The sequence below is a fragment of the Thalassophryne amazonica genome, chromosome 7 (genome assembly GCF_902500255.1).
Source record: "Thalassophryne amazonica chromosome 7, fThaAma1.1, whole genome shotgun sequence".
NCBI lineage: Eukaryota > Metazoa > Chordata > Actinopteri > Batrachoidiformes > Batrachoididae > Thalassophryne > Thalassophryne amazonica.
In genome coordinates this window covers 93,065,451-93,079,884 of record NC_047109.1, presented here as the reverse complement: position 1 = coordinate 93,079,884, position 14,434 = coordinate 93,065,451, and the positions used below count along the sequence as shown (strand labels likewise).

Sequence of the window (14,434 nt, the reverse complement as noted above, 5' to 3'; positions counted from 1 at the left end):
AGATCTCCCTTGTTTGTATGGATTTTATTTTGAAATTATGTCCTTTGTTTCACTAATTTACTTGAAATCTTTTTTTTTCTTTCATTTGTTATTGAGCAGTAATGCGTATAAGCCTTTATGACAAATTGTGCTAAAGCAGGTATTTAAAAAATTTTTTTGTTGAAGTGGATTTACTGACAGAACGAGAATCAGCTACAGGAGTTATGTGAGCGCTGTTTATTCCCTAATATACGTATATATATATATTTTTTTTTCATTTTTGCCTTTCTCTGCCCAAACCTATGCTAGCAAACCACCTGTATATCCTGTAAATTCATGAGTGCAACATGCACCCCCCCAACCCTTTAAAAAAAAATTTGCATGTCCAATCACTGGGATGGAGCCCAGATCAGTTTGTTTCAATCAGCTAAGCTGACAGATGGCGCAGTCACTCCAAACTCCTTGCAAGGATTCTACCTCAGTTGTTCAACAGATGTTCGGGAATACTGATGCAACAAGAGGACAATAATTTAAGAGTAGCTTGATTTTAAAGTCCCGCAGAAGTTGTGTGTGTATGTATGTATGTGTGCGCACGTGTTCATGTGTGTTTGCAATGAAGAATGTGATGCACTAGTTAGAACTGCAAGTTACCATAAACATCTCTCCCAGAATCTGTTCAGAAAGCTGTCTGTTTTTATATATATATATATACATATATATATATATATATATATAGAATACACACACAAATATATATATATATAGTTGGGTTATTTTAAACTAAATGTAAAACAAAAAAAAAAAAACCCAAAAGAGAAAATGTGATCTTGAAACTTGTCTTTGTTACCATGTATAAATATATCGTAAGTTTGTAAATATTTGTATACATATTTCTAAACCTGTTTAATTTTTCTATGCACTTTTTTTATTTATAATGTCAATTGCCTAATAAAATGTTACATGTTTGAATAAAACAGTTTAACTGTGGGAGTAGATGTGAGGGTAAATTTGTAACGTTTACGAAGAAGCAGTACCGGCACCCGTTTCCAAGAAGTACAAGCCATTGTGCATGAACTGATTTTTTGCAAATACTGACAGCCTGAGCACTTCAAACATTTTAATCAGCTGCATTCATTTCACTCTGTTCGAGTTTGCTGAGAATGGTTACGGCATCATTGCGTCCCAGGTGTCTGAGTGCTCTGGCCAGGTCCCCCACTGTCCACTCGGGATTCTTGCAGGTGACTCCTTCCAACACGGCCCTCAGGGGGCTCCTGCTCTCCTTCATGGAGTAGGTGTAAGTGATCCAAGTGGATGGGAAGGAGCAGTACGAAGCCAGGTGTCTGGTGCTCTTCAAGCCAGGGCTTTCTGGGTCCAAAAGGATAACCAGCTCTTCCAAAACATCCAGGTTGTTGAGCAACATCTGTAAAGGTGCCAACTGAATTCTGGGACCTGCAAAGGAGAAATTATCCATGAGAATTTTAAATCTATCATATGCCTTCTGTTCAAAAGCTTTCATCTTCAAAAGGTTTTATACTGTAATATATGTGTAAGAACAGACTTGGGATGGGGGGTTAGACATGGGAGATTACCGATATATTAAACCAGGTTTCTTCTATATACAGTAGTGTTCCGAATAGTAGTGCTATGTGACTAAAAAGATTAATCCAGATTTTGAGTATATTTCTTAGTGTTACATGGGAAACAAGGTACCAGTAGATTCAGTAGAATCTCACAAATCCAACAAGACCAAGCATTCATGATATGCACACTCTTAAGGCTATGAAATTGGGCTATTAGTAAAAAAGAAAAGAAAAGAGGGTGTTAACAATAATAGCAGCATCTGCTGTTGACGCTACAAACTCAAAACTATTATGTTCAAAGTGCTTTTGTAGCAATCCTGTGAGTCACTAAACTAGTAATTAGTTGTATAACCACAGTTTTTCATGATTTCTCCACATCTGCGAGGCATTAATTTTGTTGGTTTGGAACCAAGATTTTGCTTGTTTACTAGTGTGTTTGGGGTCATTGTCTTGTTGAAACACCCATTTCAAGGGCATGTCCTCTTCAGCATAAGGCAGCATGACGTCTTCAAGTATTGTGACATATCCAAACTGATCCATGATACCTGGTATGTGATATATAGGCCCAACACCATAGTAGGAGGAACATGCCCATATCATGATGCTTGCACCACCATGCTTCACTGTCTTCACTGTGAACTGTGGCTTGAATTCAGAGTTTGGGGGTCGTCTCACAAACCTTGGACCCAAAAAGAACAATTTTACTCTCATCAGTCCACAAAATATTCCTCCATTTCTCTTTAGGCCAGTTGATGTGTTCTATGGCAAATTGTAACCTCTTCTGTACGTCTTTTATTTAAGAGGGACTTTGCGGGGGATTCTTGCAAATAAATTAGCTTCACACAGGCATCTTCTAACTGTCACAGCACTTACAGGTAACTCCAGACTGTCTTTGATCATCCTGGAGCTGATCAATGGGTGAGCCTTTGCCATTCTGGTTATTCTTCTATCCATTTTGATGGTTGTTTTCCGTTTTCTTTCACGCGTCTCTGTTTTTTGTCCATTTTAAAGCATTGGAGATCATTGTAGATGAACAGCCTATAATTTTTTGCACCTGCGTATACGTTTTCCCCTCTCCAATCAACTTTTTAAACAAATTACGCTGTTCTTCTGAACAATGACTTAAACGTCCCATTTTCCTCGGGCTTTCAAAGAGAACAGCATGTTGAACAGGTGCTGGCTTCATCCTTACATAGGGGACACCTGATTCACACCTGTTTGTTCCACAAAATTGACGAACTCATTGACTGAATGCCACACTACTATTATTGTGAACACCCCCTTTTCTACTTTTTTTTTTTACTAATAGCCCAATTTCATAGCCTTAAGAGTGTGCATATCATGAATGCTTGGTCTTGTTGGATTTGTGAGAATCTACTGAATCTACTGGTACCTTGTTTCCCATGTAACAATAGGAAATATACTCAAAACCTGGATCAATCTTTTTAGTCACATACACTACTATTATTCTGAACACTACTGTATCTGCAGATTTGTCTGTGCCACAGCAACTTCAGGGTGTTCTGCACTCTAGACATAAATGCCAGACTGGCCATTTTGGTTGCCTTATTTGAAGTGTTAAAAACTTATTTGAATTAAGATTAGCAACAGGCTGTCTCTTGGTTAAATGTGCAGGAAGTTAGTTTTATTCCTCTATTGACAATTTGAGAACCCATACACAAAGCTACGGTTAAACTGGATTCAAAATACAGTGTATCTGGAAAGTGATTCTGCATTTTAAGTTACAGCCTTACTCCAAATGAATAAAATTAATTTTTCCCCTCAAAGTTCTACACACATAATGCCCCATAATGATTATGTGAAAAGGGGTGGGTGTTGTTTTTTTTTTTTTTTTTAAAGATATTTGCAAACATTGAATTTTAAAAAACTAAGAAATCATGTACATATGTATTCACAGCCTTTGCCATAAAGCTCAAAATTGAGCTCAGGTGCATCCTGTTTCCACTGATCATCCTTGAGATGTTTCTACAGCTTAATTGGAGACTGCCTGGGGTAAATTTAGTTCATTGGACAGGATTTGGAAAGGCTCACACCTGTCTACATATAAGGTCCCACAGTTGACAGTGCATGTCAGAGCACAAACCAAGTTTGTAGAGTACAGTACAGTATTTGCCCTATTGAGATTTCAAATTCTCGCAAAACTTCGAAGAGTTCACCACGCTGCGAGATGTCAGTAACATTGAGAAATGCATTGAGACACTCTGATAAGGCTGCACTTTAACTGCTTTGCACATGGACAACAACATTAACATTGCAACATAAAACAATTTGTATATTGTGCCTAAACCTTGTGAATAAATTAACTGGGTTTATAGATGTTACTGTGTTTTATGTAAACATGCGAGAAGCTCAGGTTGTTCCTATGTTGTTTTCAATGGGAATTGCTGTGAGCTGCAATCACTTCCTGTTTTTGTCGTTTTGGGGGAAGTGAAGTTTGGTCTTTAACGTCCTGCTTATTGTCCTTTACAACACTGTTTGTCCAGTTTGTTCCAGAGTAATAAATATAAGATCTCTGAAATTCGGTTAGCCTTTATTAAATTCCACGCAGTTTAAACATAGCAGACATGGATTATTTGGAATATTTGTTTTAGCAATTTTTCAAGGTCTCATGCATGCAGTTTCTTATTAACATGATGAAAAGCACAAAAAATTACATTTTGGTAATATAATGTTCATTTGCAATTGTTGTCATGTGGTATCTCTATGCTGTTTAGACTGAAATGACTCTGGCGCTCAAGGGATTATGGGCAGTGGTGGGCACAGTTCCGCTAATCCTCTAACCGCTAATTATCAAAGCTAATGTTTTCATTAGTGGATTAGCTTTTCAGATAACCATCAGCAGACCAATTAGCTTCCGATAAATTTAGGTCCAGTAAGTTTTAGACCGCTAACATAGTTTTGTGGGTATAGTGAATAAAGCTTAACAGTTAAAAACATTTGTGAAGTCTGAAATCAAAGGTTTTAGTGCCTGCCTGTTACATATTTTGTAGCAGACAGACAGCTATGAGAGGTATGCTGTATCCTCTGCGGGCAGAGGAGAACTGACTACCAGAGAGAAATAAGGAGGAAGAAAAAAGAAAAGATAATTTCTCTTCACACCATACAGACTCACTAGCATATCACCCAAGTCATGCACAGGCAGACAGTTTTGACTTATGGTTAAAATTTTAAACAAACTAATTCCAGACAAGTTATTGGCCAGTAGATGGCAGTGTTCATGGCAGTACGAATACCAAGTACCACACATTCGCTAAAAGTGCTGAATCCACTTAAACAGAATTTTCAGTTTTCGAATTTCCTTTTTTTTTACAAATGAAAAAAAATAGTTACAAATTCAGATGTATTTGTAAAACCCACCACACGTTTCAATAAGTTGTGTGTTATACGACCAACCAACCGGAAACTAATTTACCCATAATGCACTGCGGCATGTATGTCTCAATGCTAAAACCTTCAAAATTAGTGCATTACTCTAAAACTAAAACATATAGCTGATATTTTCACTTTATAAAATGACAGACATGATGTTAATTTAAATAACTTGTCCGGAATTAGTTTGTTTAAAATTTTAACCATAAGTCACAACTGTCTGCCTGTGGGTGATATGCCGGCAAGTCTATATAGTGTGAAGAGAAATTGTTTTTATTTTCCCCTCCCTCTTCCTTTTGCTCTTTTCTTTCCTTTCTCTCTGGTCACCAGGTCTCTTTTGCTGAGAGAAGACTGGTCTGACACAGAAGCTCTAACTCGCTGTTGTGTCAGGAGCTGCTAGTGTACTGAAGTCAATACTGAAAGTTATGGGTTTAGCTTTTATCTGTAGGTTCCACTAAATTTTTTTCGGGGTTTATCGGTTTAGCTTTATAAAAGTTAACTTTTCAGTTAGCGGATTAACTGTTATCGAAGCTAGCTTTTTGGTTAGCTGTGCCCACCACTGATTATGGGATACAGGGCGAATGAAGTCAAAGGAATTGTGTGTAGACCTCCGAGACAGGATTGTCTTGAGCCACAAATCTAGGGAAGGCTACAGAAACATTTCTGCTGCTTTGAAGGTCCCAGTGAGCACAGTGCCCTCTGTCACGCGTAAATGGAAAAGTTCAGATTCACCAGGACTCTTCCAAGAGCTGGCCGCCTGTCTAAACTGCACAAACGGGGGAGAAGGGCCTTAGTCAAGGAGGTGGCCAAGAACCCGATGGTCACTCTGTCAGAGCTCCAGCATTCCTTTGTGGAGAAAGGAGAACCTTCCAGGAGGACAAACATCTCTGCAGCAGTTAGGCCTGTATGGTAGAGTGGCCAGATGGAAGCTACTCCTTCATAAAAGGCACATGGCAGCCCGCCCGGAGTTTGACAAAACACACCTGAAGGGCTTTCAGACCATGAGAAACAAAATTCTCTTGTCTAATGAGACAAAGATTGAACTCTTCAGTGTGAATGCCACGTGTCATGTTTAGAGGAAACCAGGCACCATCCCTACAGTGAAGCATGCTCGTGGCAGCATCATGCTGTGGGGATGTTTTTCAGCAGCAGGAACTGAGAGACTAGTCAGGATTGTGTGAAAGATGAATGAATACAGCAACGTAGACAGACATCCTGGATGAAAACCTGCTCCAGAGCGCTCCTGACCTCAGACTGGAGTGACGGTTCATCTTTCAGCAGGACAATGACCCAAGATATCAAAGGAATGGCTTCATGACAACTCTGTGAATGTCCTTGAGTGGCCCAGCCAGAGCCCAGACCTGAATCCAATTGAACATCTCTGGAGAGATCTGAAAATGGCTGTTCACCGACGCTACCCATCCAACCTGATGGAGTTGGAGTTCTGCAAAAAGGAATGGGCAAAACTGCCAAAGATAGGTGCACCAAGCTTGTGGTATCATATTCAAGAAGACTTTAGGCTGTAATTGCTGCCAAAGGTGCATCAACAAAGGATTGAGCAAAGGGTGTGAATACTTACATACAAGTGATTTATTAGTTATTTTTATTTTTAATAAATTTCCAAAAATTAAAAACAAAACCTTTTTTCATGTTGTCATTATGTGGTGTTGTGAGTAGTACTTTGATGGAAAAACTCCATTTTGGAATAAGGCTGTAACATAACAAAATGTGGAAAAAAAATCAAGCGCTATGAATACTTTTCGTTATTTGAGGCATTTTACAAAGCTCATTGGACTCATTAATCGATATGCAGTGGTTAATTACATAATTATGTCATTTTCTTTCCATGAATGTTCCCAGTTTGTTTGACTTGTGTAATAGAACACTTACCATTTATTGTTTTTGAGCTACTCTCCACACATGCTGGCTGGGATGTAACACACTCACCCACTCACCTATCTACAGTTATAGATCTTTCACAGATGATACACAGATAATAGTGCAACTTACTCAGAATAACCTCCGCATCCTCATGATCGGGTGGAAAAGATAACGCAACAAAACCCTCGTTGACGTGTGACAGTCTTCTGGTGTGACGCTGCATTAGAGCCAGAACTTTGTTTGAACAGAAAACATAGACACTGTGACAGAGGGTTACTGACACACATCTGCTTTTTGTAAAATTACAGCCCCAAAATAACACATTTTCAGTAAAATGACAGTGATCAAAGGAGTCACTTCCAAAAATGACTCTTTAAATTGAAGTTCACTGTTTCTATCCTCTCAACATCCAAACCTTTTTTCCTCTTCATGTGGATTAAAACAGCAATTAACACAACAACGGTGGCAGAAAAGAAAGCGACTAATGGTACTGTCGCTCCTGTGGAGGGGGCAGAAAAACAACCCTTAATTTTAAAGTACAGTGTGTTGCGCCTGATATATGGCAATTAAATTTATTTTTGACTCACTTGGCAATTTGTTGGAAGCAGCTTGATTTGAATGGAACAGGGTAGTCCCTGTTGTTCCTTCAGTTAAAATGGATCTTAGGCTTGTCTGAGTCTGAAATGAAAAGAGAACAAACTGTTATTTTTCATAATTTTTAACTATTCCAACATGGACTCATCATCATGGAATCATTTCTTTTTCATTACACATCCAGAAAACTTTCAGACACGTACCTCTGACATGTCATCCCAGATCACCCACATGGCATCATCTCCAAAATGATCAATATGAATGAATATCCTTTATTATTTATTATTAGTGTTCCTCTAATTTTTTAAGAGGTATGTGTTTACACCATATCAGATGGGCTCTCTCTATGTATATTATATTCATTCAACTATTTCTGTATATGTATAAATTAAGCCCCCCCCCCCACACACACACACACAACCACACCCCCAACCTCCTCTGTCTTGACAAATTAAGAAGTATGACTCAAGTCATGAAGTAACCTTTGGAAATTTTTATGAGTAGGTGGTTTGTTTACATCATGAGACTAACTGATGTAACAAGTGCCAGTAGCCTGATGAGCTTCTCTAATGTTTTCTCTAAAAAGCATTGCAGGGATTTCCAATATTAGCTTCTGCAGATAAAGGAGAGCGAGGATAATGCAAGCTTCTGCTAAACAAATGTTTGAAATTTATTTTGAAACAAAACACAGTAGGGAAGACCGGGATGTTCTGCAAAACTTTTACATTCATTTGAAAGTTATCAACAACAAAATGTTCGCCAAATTTCTTTGAGCATGGATGCAACAAGTTAGTCACGCCCATCCTCATGCACATCATAGACATTATTAAGAGTAGACGCCACATTGGTTGCTGAGGTGCAATAAATGCAGCCGCCATCTTGGACTGGCCACCGTAGTGATTCCATCACAAGGCACAGTGAAGGTTTGATTTTATATTCTTGGTTTTTTTTTATGTTTCTATAATAAAGTTACTTTGTTCTTTATTATTTTCTCTGTTCTGTAAAGTGTCTTTTAGGACTGTGTAAAGCGCTATACAAATATAATGTATTATTAGTATTATTATTATTATTATTATTATTATAAGGTGCTGAGAGCTGCAGAGAGCTATGTATACAGTCGTCTTTTTGGGCTTTTTGCTGGAAAACTTTCACGAGTAAGTTTGTACATGTGTAAATATGGTTTGGGGCGAGATGTCACGTTCTTGTGTTAATTTCACAATTTACATTTACATTACATTTTATTCTCTCTCTGCTTTGTACAGCCATGTAAGTCTTTCTTTGTCTCTCTGACCTGACATGAAGTACACTGATATTCTATATATTTACATATTATCATTTTTGGTTTTGCTCCCATTTTGTATGAGATGGACTCAAAGATCTAAAACTTTTTCCACATACACAATATCACCATTTCCCTCAAATATTGTTCACAAACCAGTCTAAATCTGTGATAGTGAGCACTTCTCCTTTGCTGAGATAATCCATCCCACCTCACAGGTGTGCCATACCAAGATGCTGATTAGACACCATGATTAGTGCACAGGTGTGCCTTAGACTGCCCACAATAAAAGGCCACTCTGAAAGGTGCAGTTTTATCACACAGCACAATGCCACAGATGTCGCAAGATTTGAGGGAGCGTGCAATTGGCATGCTGACAGCAGGAATGTCAACCAGAGCTGTTGCTCGTGTATTGAATGTTCATTTCTCTACCATAAGCCGTCTCCAAAGGCGTTTCAGAGAATTTGGCAGTACATCCAACCAGCCTCACAACCGCAGACCACGTGTAACCACACCAGCCCAGGACCTCCACATCCAGCATGTCCACCTCCAAGATCATCTGAGACCAGCCACTCGGACAGCTGCTGGAACAATCGGTTTGCATAACCAAAGAATTTCTGCACAAACTGTCAGAAATCGTCTCAGGGAAGCTCATCTGCATGCTTGTCGTCCTCATCGGGGTCTCGACCTGACTCCAGTTCGCCGTCGTAACCGACTTGAGTGGGCAAATGCTCACATTCGCTGGCGTTTGGCACATTGGAGAGGTGTTCTCTTCACGGATGATGCGAAGGAGATGTGTTGCACTGCATGAGGCAAATGGTGGTCACACCAGATACTGACTGGTATCCCTCCCCAATAAAACAAAACTGCACCTTTCAGAGTGGCCTTTTATTGTGGGCAGTCTAAGGCACACCTGTGCACTAATCATGGTGTCTAATCAGCATCTTGATATGGCACACCTGTGAGGTGGGATGGATTATCTCACCAAAGGAGAAGTGCTCACTATCACAGATTTAGACTGGTTTGTGAACAATATTTGAGGGAAATGGTGATATTGTGTATGTGGAAAAAGTTTTAGATCTTTGAGTTCATCTCATACAAAATGGGAGCAAAAACAAAAGTGTTGCGTTTATATTTTTGTTGAGTATATATATGTATGAATTATTGTTGATACTCTATATATGATTCGTATATACTATGGTTTTCTCTGATGTAGAATGTTTATCTATTTTATATATATATATATATATATATATTTCGTTTCGGGCTTTTATGCGCTCTGCTCTCGCAGGCTTTTCGGGGATGGGAGAAGTGACGGCTCATTCGTCCACTTTTTCTCGACGATTTGTGCCTTTGTGACTTTTTTCCTTCATTCAGCTAACGCCATGTGCCGTGTGAAGGGCCCTATCCGTGATGTGTGCTACTTGCTGTGATAAACAAACCCGGTCTCCACTATGTGAGATTTAGAAAAAGAGCATACTCACTGTCAGGGGACGTTCTGTGGTCCTACAGAAATGACATGAACAGAAAGACAGGCACACACATGATTTCTATTTAAAGCTCTCCAACATAAAAATGAGCTTGTAGCTGTTAGATGTGCGGAGAAAAAAAATGCAGTTTTTAATCCTTATTTCCATGACAACCTTGTGCCACTATGAAAAAAGGAAATGAGAAGTGAATCACCAAGGCTTGGCCTCCACACACTATCTGTGCAAACTGCTCGACTTGACTTTGTTGAGGGTTACGTTCGGATAAGTTGACTTTGTTGTCAGCTTCTTACCTTGAGTCGCGACACTGGGTGTCTGTCATGGCATTGCAGGACATCACTGTGTCAAATCCAGCTGGACACCGGCTGCACGGCTGGCAAAACTGAAAGTTACCATTATTAAAAGTGTTGGGCTGGCACGGTGTGGTGTCGGGCACATGACGACCGCCGTTATCATCAAAGCCACAGTTCGGGGTAATTTCTTTTCCTGCAATAACATTATTATTATTACTATTATTATTATTATTATTATTATTATTATTATTATTAATGTACTACTACTAATAATAATAATGATGATGATGAGCTGGTACTGCAACAACTATCTGGAGGGAACCGACACATGCACTGGGAGAACATGCAAACTCCACACAGAAAGGCCACAGGTGGGAATCGATCCCATGACCTTCTTGCTGTGAGGCAACAGTGCTAACCACTAAGCCACCGTGCTGCCCTACTGCTACTACTACAACCCCAATTCCAGTGAAATTGGGACATAGTGTAAAATGTAAATAAAACAGAATACAATTATTTGCAAATCCTCTTCAACCTATTCAACTGAATACACCACAACGACAAGACATTTAATGTTCAAACTGATAAACTTTATTGTTTTTGTGCAAATATTTGCTCATTTTGAAATGGATGCCTGCAACACGTTTCAAAAAAGCTGGGACAGTGGTATGTTTACCACTGTGTTACATCACCTTTCCTTCTAACAACACTCAATAAGCGTTTGGGAACTGAGGACACTAATTGTTGAAGCTTTGTAGGTGTAATTCTTTCCCATTCTTCCTTGATGTATGACTTCAGTTGTTCAACAGTCCGGGGTCTCCGTTGTCATATTTTGCGCTTCATAATGCGCCACACATTTTCAACAGGCGACAGGTCTGGACTGCAGGCAGGCCAGTCTAGTACCCGCACTCTTTTACTATGAAGCCAAGCTGTTGTAACACGTGCAGAATGTGGCTTGGCATTGTCTTGCTGAAATAAGCAGGGACGTTCCTGAAAAAGACGTTGCTTGGATGGCAGCATGTGTTTCTCCAAAACCTGGATGTACCTTTTAGCATTGATGGTGCCATCACAGATGAGCAAGTTGCCCATGCCATGGGCACTAACACACCCCCATACCATCACAGATGCTGGCTTTTGAACTTTGCGCTGGTAACAATCAGGATGGTCTTTTTTCCCTTTTGTCCGGAGGACACGATGTCCATGATTTCCAAAAACAATTTGAAACACGGACTCATCAGACCACAGCACACTTTTCCACTTTGCGTCTGTCCATTTCAAATGAGTTTGGGCCTAGAGAATGCGGCGGTGTTTCTGGATGTTGTTGATGATTGGCTTTTGCTTTGCATGGTAGAGTTTCAACTTGCACTTGTAGATGTAGCGACGAACTGTGTTAACTGACAATGGTTTTCTGAAGTGTTCCTGAGCCCATGTGGTAAGATTCTTTGCACAGTGATGTCGGTTTTTAATGCAATGCTGCCTGAGGGATCAAAGGTCACTTTCAATGTTGGTTTTCGGCCTTGCCGCTTACGTGAAGAAAGTTCTCCAGATTCTCTGAATCTTCTGATTATATTATGGACTGTAGATGATGGAATCCCTAAATTCCTTGCAACTGAACATTGAGATACATTGTTCTTAAACTGTTGGACTATTTTTTCATGCAGTTGTTCACAAAGTGGTGATCCTCACCCCATCTTTGCTTGTGAATGGAGCCTTTTGGGGATGCTCCTTTTATACCCAATCATGACACTCACCTGTTTCCGATTAACCTGTTCACCCGTGGAATGTTCTAAACAGGTGTACTTTGAGCATTCATAAACTTTCCCAGTCTTTTGTTGCCACTGTCCCAGTTTTTTTGAAATGTGTTGCAGGCATCCATTTCAAAATGAACAAATATTTGCACAAAACAAGAAAGTTTATCAGTTTGAACATTAAATATCTTGTCTTTGTGGTGTATTCAATTGAATATAGGTTGAAGAGGATTTGCAAATCATTGTATTCTGTCTTTATTTATATTTCACACAACATCCCAACTTCTTTGGATTTGGGGTTGTAATAATAGTAATAATAATTATAATAATAATGTACTACTAATAATAATAATAGTAATGTACTACTACTACTACTACTACTACTAATGATAATAATGTACTATTACTTACTGCTAATAATAACAATAATGTACTGCTACAACTATTATTACCACTACTACTAATCTACTACTACTTATCATTATAATAATAATGTACTACTACTACTGCTAATAATAATAATAATAATGATGATGTACTACTACCACCAATACTACTACTACTACCACGAACAACAACAACCACAACTACAACAACAACAGTAATATTAATTGTAGTAGTAATTCATGACAATATACCTGGTTTCGCAGTACACAACACACATTTGTTACTTGTCTTATCCCAGCGGGTTTTCAGATCAGGACATCTGTGAGAGTAGCCCTCCATCATCACAAGTTAACGGACGAACTCCAGGAGAAAATACGTGATTACACAAAGGCTCCAAACGCCAAAACACCACTGCACACAACGTTCCCTGACGCCTTGAAAATATGTAGTTTTTACAAGTGGCTAGCCATCGCCTCACGGTTGTAGTTCGATCGAGCAGCGCGGCGTTTAAATGGCAGGTGTTGTGCTGAATTCAGCACCCCTGCCATGAAAAGCAGCCCCTTCGCGGGAACGCCCATTTGAACCTCGGCGCCACGCCCATTTGAACCTCGTCGCCACATTTAACAGCACAGATACACAGTTTGCGCCAAAAAAATCTACACAAATCAGTATGATTCTTATTCTATGTCACGTTGTCTCCAGATATTTACGAGCACTAATTGGCTGTTTTTGTTTAGTCGGAACGAAGCGTCTGCTATTATTATATTTATTTTAAAATGATTTTAATTTTATTCACTGACGTTATGAATGAATATGCAGCTTGAATCACTGTGAGGACCCTGTTGAAATTAGCGTCCATTCCTAGTTGTCTGTATATGTATTATGTCTGTGTATAATATATTAATTTATTCAGAGTATCCTGATCATCATCATCAACATTATTATTATTATTATTATTATTATTGTCATAAAAATGTACACAAACCAATGGTTATCATTCCATGTTAATTTCCAAATACAACACAAAAGTGAAAAGAACATGTGTATTTTTTGGAAGTGTGTGAAATATATTTTCTGTCGAACTAGTTACATATGGAAACAGATTTATTGGCGGGGAAGGGGAGAGCAGTGGCGGTTCTACAATGAATTACTCCCCGGGCGATAGGAGGGGGTGCATTTCGTGGCAGACTGACTTGCTGTAAAATGCACCCCGCTAAAAAATATCCTTCTGTTAGTCTTAGCATGAAATGCGTTTAGGAGTACATTCATAACACAGATACTGATAGATACAGCAAATTTAATCAACTTGACACCTTCCAGTGGGGGGAGATAGGAGGTGGGTGCATTTCATGGCAGATCGACTTGCCGTAAAATGCACCCCTCCAAAAATATCCTACATGACACCTACTTTTTATGTTTTATGTACTTTAAGGATGCTAAAATCCATGGTCAATTTGACCGAGGAGGCCAAAGACAATGACAAAATAATAATAATAAAAATTATAATAATAAGAATAAAAATGATGACATTTAAAATGAGGCTTATCTTCATAATTAACTGGTTTATTTGATGGAGAAAAAGAATCACATTTGATTTCATTGACATGGGAATGCTGGTAACATTTCAGTTTAGATTTTCTTTTAACCCACAGATGAAGACCAAAAACTAGGGGGAAAAAAGGACAAACACTAGAGTGTCACATTTCTGTCCAACCTAAAACTTTTTTTAGATTACTTAATGCTCAGTATTTTCACATTTAGCTGAATATTTACAAACATCAAGGTACGTATTTAGCTAAATGTTGATTCAAATATG

At 38.8% G+C, this 14,434-nt stretch overlaps 1 protein-coding gene across 2 annotated transcripts; it reads right to left on the bottom strand.

Annotated features, from left to right (window-relative positions):
* Positions 1-881: 881 nt before the first annotated feature.
* igflr1 (IGF-like family receptor 1) lies at positions 882-13,153 on the bottom strand. 2 transcript variants are annotated; one of them, XM_034175078.1, is made up of 7 exons: positions 12,870-13,153; positions 10,484-10,676; positions 10,188-10,209; positions 7,418-7,508; positions 7,246-7,326; positions 6,960-7,064; positions 882-1,428 (listed from the first exon to the last, which is right to left on the bottom strand). In XM_034175078.1, the coding sequence occupies exons 1-7, from the start codon at positions 12,958-12,960 to the stop codon at positions 1,097-1,099; spliced, it is 915 nt and encodes a 304-aa protein (XP_034030969.1). In that variant the 5' UTR covers positions 12,961-13,153; the 3' UTR covers positions 882-1,096. The 2 variants fall into 2 exon arrangements, with proteins under 2 accessions (XP_034030969.1, XP_034030968.1); XM_034175077.1 differs by having other exon boundaries at positions 7,246-7,329; positions 12,870-13,151.
* Between the last annotated feature and the right edge of the window lie 1,281 nt (positions 13,154-14,434).